Here is a 9,277-nt window from a genome sequence, read left to right as displayed (position 1 = left end):
CAGTTTTAACCAATAAAAATCTTCATGTATCATGGACAGACAGGATGAAAGTAATATTGCATTTATAAGTGTGTATGTGTAAAGGCTGTGCCCTCAGACATCTTTAGTGACTTTCTGACTCTTATAATAAACATGTTGTCGACTTTGCAGTTCCAAAGTGCTCACAGTGCAGGTAGTACACTCTGATCTACTGCAGTTTGTGCACTTCAGGTATTGCCGGTCACCTTCCCTCATGCATCAGCCTGTTTACACTCGAAGGTGGAACTCATGTGGGTTCACAGTGAGTTTTGTTGGTTTGCTCTCAGCTTGTGCCAGTCTCTGCTGTGCAAATCCATGCAAAGCTCTCTGTTTCTCAGACACGCAGCCAAAGGAAGAGATGCACCTTTTTCGTTTTCTGTTGTTCCAAGCTTTGATGAACACTTGAAAGACTTAAACATTGCATTCACCGCAGGCACAAGAGAGCAGCTGTTATATTTTGCCCCCTTGTTGCAGTCGTGTCACACTCTACAGGCATCTTAACATTAAGGTTCTTTGTCTCGCTGTTTTCAGGTGGATGACTTCACAATTTCAATACTAGACAAAAGAAAAGAAATTGCACAGTATCCATCTGCAATCCGCCAGATGCTGTGAACAGCTTCACATATATTAGATTGTACTAATCTGTGTAGAAACACAGAAGCTAGGATAGGATAGATGTGCTTCTCTGTGGCTTAATTCACTTTGTTTAATCTGCAGAGTGGATGAGTTACAAATGTTGGCTTCTCTGGTGGCTCCCATGCAGACTGAACACTAGGTGGCACCATTTCAGCTTTAATGGCTCTTTTGGGCTCAGTGAAAGTAAAATAACTGTCAGCTCAGAATAGGAGGAAGGAACAATCAGTGTAAAATTAAGTGCCATTAAGTAGAATTATTGAACTGGATTTCTGTAATTATTAAAGAGGAAGCTGATAATGTTCACTTTGCTTTCTTTGTACACATTTCCAGTGCAGTGTTCCACCAGCTCTCTGTACACTTTCTCCATGTATTTGAATAATAAAAGCTCATTTTCAGATCATATCCGACGCGTATGTGTCATTTTTATTGTAATATATGTGCATCTTCTGGCCACATTACGCGCCCCAGGTACTGCGCCCTAATTCCATCCTATAACACACACTGCCATTCATCTAACACGACAACAGCTCGTGCACTGCATCACACTCCCCCCTTCTATCTCCAGTCCTGCAGCCACGCAGGGCCAATGTATCAGCTCACATCACTACTATTACACGAGTGGAGATCTCTATACGCGCAGGTTCGCGCTGTGGCGCGCGCTTTTTAGGGGGTTGCGCGCGCATGTATCAGGGGCTCGTTCATCTGTGCAGAAAGCTGAGAGTCAGAGTCGCGAGTGAAGAGGGACTCATAAGTTATCAGCATCGGAGGAGCTTCACCAACAAGCCCATCTGAGCAGGTTTCCAGGCGGACGCACCGCTGAGGAAGAGGAAAGAAAGACAAGCGGGAGGATGCTGATCGGAGCTGAGCCGGGAGCTGCAGCTTCACCTCATCAGCGCAGACACGGGATGCTCCTGTAACTTTTAATGTGTTGAAGTTCTGTTTGTTGCTCTCCTCTGTCCGGGTTTGGTTTAAGTGCCGCTTGCCTGCCATGCTCGGTCCCACAGTCCACATTGCGCTCCTTCTGTGCGCCTTCCTCCAGCTGTTCTCCCTGCCCGGCGGACAGGTGCCGACCTGCCAGGAGGTGCGCACAGTGTTTCAGTCTCTGCATCCGGGCTCCAAGTGGGTCCCCGAAACCCCGGTGTCAGGTAACTATCATCAACATCAAGCTTGTGCATGTAGCTTCATAGGTTTTACGCACATGATGTGTTATAACTGCATCCTTACATTGTATTTCTGTAGGCAGAAACTGATTTCTGTTCTGACTTTAAACACCCAGATTTAATTCCACTGCTCAGTGTCAGAGGACATCACTTCTCTTAAGTCATCAAGCCTTTTTGCTCCCCACTCCAAGGCTGCTACTTCTCTAGTATCAGCAGTGAGAGCCAGCCCACACACACTCTTCATCCCTCTGGCTGGACATTTACCAACCTGCTGTGAAAACATTAAGTATCTTGTTAAAAATGCAGGTTGAATTATGTAAACCACCAGTTAGCTGTTAAATAACAGAATTGATTCCCTCCAGTATTGATCCAAACATGTAGCCAAGTATACTAACTTTGATTTGGTCAGTGCTCTGGAAAACTGAAAGCTGATACGAGCATCTTTTATTGCAGGTATTTGCTTTGTGGGTTTGAGTCTTCTGCTAAAGTTTGAGGGTTTCTGTTCAGCAGATGATGATGGACTGCACACAAAGAAAAAGATCTGCACTCTTCCTTTGTGAGAGTTGATTAATAGTCGTAGTCAGGCTGGGCTCTTGGCAGCTTTTCCTCTGCCACATTGTCACAGAATATAGATTAGTGGTGTGATATGAATTGTGACCACCCTGGAAACAAATCTGTAAAAGATACAATCATCCAAAGGGATAATTATTGTTCCCTGGGGCTCAAATGTCACTGACTCTGCCTCGGTTGAGGAAGGAACGTATGTTGAGAAAAGTGACTTGACTTTTGAGACGTGAGGAAAATCTCTCAGAGCTAATGGTGAAATAATTCAGGTGTTTGCGGGATAGAGGAGCAACGAGAAGACTATTTTGCAGAACACAGCATGTCTGTGCACTGCTGGAGCCTGTTGCATGCATTCTGATTCAGTATGTAAATGGAGATCCCTCTCGTGTGGCTGAATCACAGCCAGCTGCAAATGTTAATTGGGTGTTTTGGTGTCATGTCAGCACGGGGAAGTGCTCCAGGTTAACAGTTTTCTGTCCATTCTCAGCATGCAATTCTCACACGACTCACCCCCACCTGATTCAAAGAGGTTTACCAAATACTGCTGAATGTTCTGTGAACACGGATGAGTGTAATGAATCACAAAATGATTCAAACCAAACAGCAGGAAAGATGTGCGCCGCACTTTGAGGCATATTTTGTCATGCTCCCTCTACTTCTTATTAATCTCCTATCTGTGGGTGCACACAGCTCCAACTGCTGAGCCCTTCATCTCTCTGTGCATCTATCTTTAATCGCACGCCCTCCACTCAGGCCATCAAGCATTCTATCTGCCAGTCAGAGGGGGGAATCACTGTAGCAGGCCAAGAGAAATATTTACCCCCCCCTCCCTTCAAATGTGAGGCAGAGCGGCCCAGCTGTGCACCTTCACTGAGGAATCAGCCCGAGCTGGACTCCCTGCACTCCAGGCAGCACAAAACCATTACTTACCCTGGAAATCAATCCACCAGTCAGCCAAAGGACAATCCATCCTGGCCAGTTAAGAGGTAGTTTGGTTTACACAGTCCCATGATGCCTTCGGCTACTCTGTTGCAGATTAATTGCTAGTTTTATTAAGTGACCTGGTAGTACAGTGCTCTAAGTGACTGATGATGAAGCACAAAATTCATTCATGTCGGTTTTCCAGGGAAATGTGTTGCCCGTCTGTACAGGGCCTCACATGGTACATACATACATCATACACCACAACATAACTACATGAAAGACATCCACATTTATACACACTTACCTTGACACATAGCACCTACACATGCCAGTAACTGGTGTGATTTGTTGAGTGATGCTATGGCTGAGGGGATGAAACTTCTGCCATAGTGTGTACAGTAAGTACTTTTGAATATAATATTGTGTTTTCAGGTCCTGCTGTATCTGACTCGTCTAACAGCTCAAAAAACATATGTAATCCTTGTTTTACAAACTAGGTTTCCTAATTTTATGTATAGCTTAAAAAAACATGCATTACCTCTGTTTTGGGTTACAGAAGTAACCCCAGATGTAAAACATTAAATATTCCTCAGCAGTTTGTCCATTAGAGGTGTACCATCCCAACTCTAACTGACCTTAACAAAGTATTTAGGCTGGATGCAGTAGAAAGACACACATACTTTTGAAATTGGTGCTGTATGACCAGAGAAAACAGAGGAAAGGGGCGGTGATGTGTGCGGTTGTTCAGAGAGAAACAAAAAAACTACAACTACCAGAATGCACTGCAGCGGAGCCATAACCGCTCTCACTGGTGGGTGACGTAATGTGAGCTTTGCAGTTTGGACACAGAAAACAAAATGGCTGCTGGCTGCTAAGAAACGGTCCGAACTACAGTTAAATGGTAAGCTAACATTTCTGAAAACATGTAAGGTGAGAAATAGACAACGCAGTAACATAATCTTTGTTTATATTTTGTCAGCACTGCTTAGTTTTTCTGTTTGGGCTCAGTTTTTTAATCCTCTTTTTACAATACAGGAAACAGTATGACGGTCGCTTTGTCTCACAAATCTCATGTAACAGGCACAAACAGGACGCTAAAATATGTAACTAGAGAGATTTGGGTCGAGAAAATGGCAATATAGCAATATAGCAACAGAATCTTGCCTAGCTTTACAGTTTGATCTGAGTTTGGTCTGGTTCTGTAGGCCTAAAGTTAGTCTATGTGTCTGTGGTGGTGAGCATATAAAAATGAGCAAGTACAATCTGTCGCTCCAGGAACAGCCTAGCAGCCCTGATACGGTGTCCTTCCTGGATGCGATGCGAGTGTGCCTCAGTGACTAAATCAGTTTGGTTGAACTGTTTTCTATTGGGCTGTACTAACTTCCCATGAGCGACACAGCGCCATGCAGTGAACCATTTTGAGCTGATTTTTTTTTATCAAATGCCCTGTTTCTATCTTTACTTTTATTGTGTGACTCATGCTGGAAGTGCCCCAATGGTCGAGGACCGGCTGATTCATGAGGTTTAAATGAGGAGTTACCTACAGGATAGTCTCTATATACAGAGTCTGTAGGCAAACCCTGGAGATCTTGCCTCCGGAAGGAGAGCGGAAGAGCCCTGGTTTCCGGTGCTAGGCTGTTTGTAGTCCGCGTGATATTGATCAATCACGTTTGAGCCGGCTGCAGTTATCCAGGATAAACAGTCCATGTGGTGAACTAACGAGGCGGAACATAATTGGCGTCATTGCAAACTCTGAATCCATCGCAATGGTTCAGCATATTTACTTATATATAAATGGAAGTCGGAAACGGAAATTTGCCTCCTCTGCCCAAATCAAACCGGAATGCCAAAAAATCGGGGGTCTGCCCCCAGAGGCTGTATCGCCGTTTGCCGGAAGTCAGACGCCAAATACAGCAGATGGGTTCCGAGAATGCCTACAGGATACCTCCTTGTTTTACAACAGAAACCTAAATAAGTTGGCAACAGCTGGAGGGAGGTCACCAGGAAGATGAACAGTTCTGGTAAGAATTGTGTGGTATGCTAGCAAGTTGGCTTGTTTTACAAAGTGGAGATGGTGGTATGATATAGTATGGGAGCTACAACACAACAAATTACCCGCAATAGTATTGTTGTAAATAACAATGATAAGGAAGTATGTACTTACCCATCTATTTAGTGGTTTCAGTGGTAAGTGGTTTGTTTAAATGATGTGACAGAGTTCCATATTTAAGGATCCTGTGTGGACAGAGCACATCCATTGTAACGCAATGCGATGTGATAGTCTGATGCTCACATCCAGTCAGGACACGGTGTGAGAGAAGAGGAGCAGGGAGATCAGGACACTTGTAAGATGGAGGGAAGTTTACCACAGTTCATTTACATGTAACACCCACACTGTCAACAAAGCTGGTTGGAATTTGGCAAAGTGCCCCTGTAAACATGACATTTTGGCAACAAGATGAATATTTGTTCGTGCGTAGCCCATATAACACATTAAACATGAAATATCTCCGTATTTTTGACAATGGGAGGGGTTACCGCTTCAATACATTTGTAGTTACTGGATTTTCATAATGTCAGAAGAAAAAATATTAAAAGGAAAAATAGGTTGATTTTTTTAGCTACTGTTTGTGTAATTATACAGCAGCGCACAACAAGGAACAAAAGCCAGTGTCAGCATGTGGCTTATTATTAGATGCCTAATTAGACAGACCTTATATAAAAAGCTCATATAGTTTTAACATTTGTCCCATTGAGCCACATGTGACAAAGAGTTCTGTATTTAGATGTGTTGTAACAGGGAGACTTAAACATCAGAGGAGAAATGCCTCTCTCTATGCATACTGTTAGCACTTGGAATGACATAAAACATTCCTGATATTCTATACCCACCTCACATTCTTGCCATTTACGGTATACTCACCTATCAGCCAAAAAGCCATTGGTATGTAAAGAGAGCATACCCACTTCCTCCTCACCTAACCACCTACCCAGTAATACACCTGCCTCATCAACTGCCGCTACACCACTGCTCACAGAGGTCTTAAGACAGCACTTTGGGAACTACTGTTGTAAAATATACAGTAATGGGATGTGATTTTAGGACCAAAGTACTGCAAGTGCGTGAGACATAGGTTGCAACAAATTAAATTGTAAAAGAAATACAGTGCTTAAATTTACAGAGAGAGAGAGAAGACTTTTTAAAAAAAAACATCCCTAAATTCACTTGAGCTAACCTAACGCAGCCTGCAGTAAGGACATGATGTGGCCCTGACTGTGCCACAAGATGTCTTACAATAAAATACTGAAGTCTGTTCACATTGACACAAATGTTTTTGTAACTATGAGGCATGAATCCAGAGAAAAGTGATGTTGACCTTGTAAAGTTTTTGATTGGTTTGATGGAATAATGTGAAGTAACAGTGTTCTTCAACCTTTAGGGCTTGACGTCTGCTTTCAACTAGTTGTCAGTGGTTGTGTATTTCCACCAGTTGTAACCAGTTTAAGCAAAGAGAATGATTCATGAATCATTTTCAGGAGCAAAATTATCCAGTAAATCAGAATCAGAATCAGAATCAGAAATACTNATATATATATATATATATATATATATATATATATTGTAAACTGAACAAGATTATTTACACAAACAGAATATATACAGTCAGGGTGAATGGGGTTATAAATAAAAATAAATCCCATGTATATAGGCAGAGATTAGATGAAAGTCCGAAAAAAAAGTAAAGATAATCTGCTTTCTTATTCTGTTGGGACCCTTCAGGTCTCTCTTGCGACTTTGTGTGGGAGTCTTGAACCGCAGGTTGGGATCCACTGGAATAATCTAATATTGATTTATTGTTTTTCAGTGTGCGAGCATAAATAGTTGCATTACCAAACATTACATCATCAACAATAATCGCATTCAGTGCTTTCAGTCATTCTTACAAACAGGGATAATATATTCTGTTTTTGCGGAGGATTTTTATGTGTAGATCCACATACAAGTGGTTATTGCAAAATGTTTCATTATTCTCCACATGAATAAATTATACTCAATTTTTTCACTTGAAAAATGTGCATTGTTTAAAAAAAGTGACATACTATATTAAACTTTCCAGGCATGTTTTACTGTATTTTATGATGTCCTTTGTATCCATGGATGACATTGAAATGCCTTTCATCATCCTAGACAATATTTAAGCAACGCATAAAAATTTAAAAAGTAATATCCTGAATGAGACAGAGTTACGGTGCCAGGCTCCTACTTTAGGTAGGATTTACATAAATTTTTAGCTCTTCCTCTTCTGTCTCAATGAGCTTTTGTTTTACATTTTATAAAAGCATGAAATATGCAGCTGCTTCTCATATATTTAGTACAAATTTGGTCCTATTTTTTGGTCATCTATAATATATCCTTGTCATTAATTTATACAGAATGAGCTGAAGGTTTTCACTCACGGTAATTGTTCTGAACTTTGTGCCTGCTAAAAATTTGGCCAGTAAATGTGAAACAGGGGGACTTGCTGTGCAGCCTAATGCAACATGAGGTCTTCATTGAAGCATACAGCTAATGAAAGATTGATGGACTTAAATGTTGAAGATGGCTTGCTGTGATTTGACTGAAGGAAGTATCACTTTCTGTGTGTGTGTGTGTTTGTGATGGGGAGCCGTGAAGTAGCCTGTATTGATATGGTGTATCATGTGGGGGAGGTGGCTGATTCAGAGAGATGTCCGCAGGAAGGCAGAGCAGAATTCTAATAATGCTGCATGTGGTGCCAGGGGGCGAAACACCAAAATACAAAAGCTTAACTTTTTCTTTCCGCCAACATGATTCAAAAGGAGCGAGTGCAGAGACACGACATTATAGCAACATGATTCAAAAGGAGCGAGTGCAGAGACACGACATTATAGCGGAGATATGAGGAAAAACAAACTGTGCTGCAGGAGCACCACTCACGTCTTTGTTGTGGCTGTTGCTGTGGGTGGTTGTGGTGTCTGAAGGTGAAATGGAGGCTGGGTGTCAGTTCACTCCATCGCCTAGTCATGTATGTGCGAGAGGCGCTCGAGCAACACCGAGCACTTACCCCGGGACATGAGTGTGAAAGCAGCTCCATCAGTGTCAGCGGCGGTTTGAGCAGAGGATGCGGTGGATCTCTGACAGCAGCAGCTGACCTGATTCATGAGAGGAGCATCAGATTCTCACTAAATGGAAGAATAGTACTAGTTTGCTGGAGGCTGAGCTGACAGCTGCCACTTATCTCAAAATCCTGAGCAGTGGTTCTTTGTCTGAGCTGAAACAATTATAGTTTCAGGTTGTTTGATACTTTCGAGCAGATACCGAAAAAAAGTTCTCAGTTATTATAGCTGCAGGGTCAGGTCACCTAAATATGGAGGCAAATAAGAGACATAAATATTTGAATTTTAACAGCCACTGTATACTTAGTATTGAAACTTAAACACAGCTGAATTCATGGTACTGAAATATTCTAATTTGAAATCCATGTATCTGAATTGATTTGCTTTAAATTCACGGAACTTTTAGATTTTAATTTGACCAATTGAAATTTGAGCTACCTGAAATTGAAATTTGATTTTTGGACCTAAATTTGTGAACATTGGGGAAAAAAGAAAAAAAAATCAAATTCAGCTTTTGAAATTGCAAATCAAGATATTTTCATATTTTAATTTCAGAGAGGTTAAAGGGCCAGTGTGTAAAATGGGTTGAAAACAGTGACATCAGTGGTCAAATTCTAGATTGCAGGGCTCACTCGCTCACCCCTCCCGTCGGGTAAATGACGGCAGCCTCATAGGGACAAAAAGCCTTGCGCACGAGTTTTTCAGGAGTAGGTCTATCTAGTGACGAGGTGAATGTTTATTTAGAAATCTAAACCATGTTACGATATTGTAATGAATCCCTCACGAGCAGGAGACCAGAGGAGCGTTCGGGAAAAAGGCCCGTTTATTTGAGCACTCCA

At 41.9% G+C, this 9,277-nt stretch overlaps 1 protein-coding gene across 1 annotated transcript in view; it reads left to right on the top strand.

The window, feature by feature from the left end:
* The first annotated feature begins 1,342 nt into the window (after positions 1–1,342).
* gpc3 (glypican 3) overlaps positions 1,343–9,277 on the top strand; it is a 147,976-nt gene continuing 140,041 nt past the window's right edge. Inside the window, exon 1 of the mRNA XM_050043077.1 lies at positions 1,343–1,799. Coding sequence (XP_049899034.1) covers positions 1,643–1,799 — 157 coding nt within the window. The 5' untranslated portion in view covers positions 1,343–1,642. The remainder of the gene's footprint in view (positions 1,800–9,277) is intronic.

The sequence above is a fragment of the Epinephelus moara genome, chromosome 4, assembly GCF_006386435.1.
Source record: "Epinephelus moara isolate mb chromosome 4, YSFRI_EMoa_1.0, whole genome shotgun sequence".
NCBI lineage: Eukaryota > Metazoa > Chordata > Actinopteri > Perciformes > Serranidae > Epinephelus > Epinephelus moara.
The sequence above is the reverse complement of the archived record's forward strand: the minus strand, read 5'-3'. Positions and strand labels throughout refer to the sequence as shown.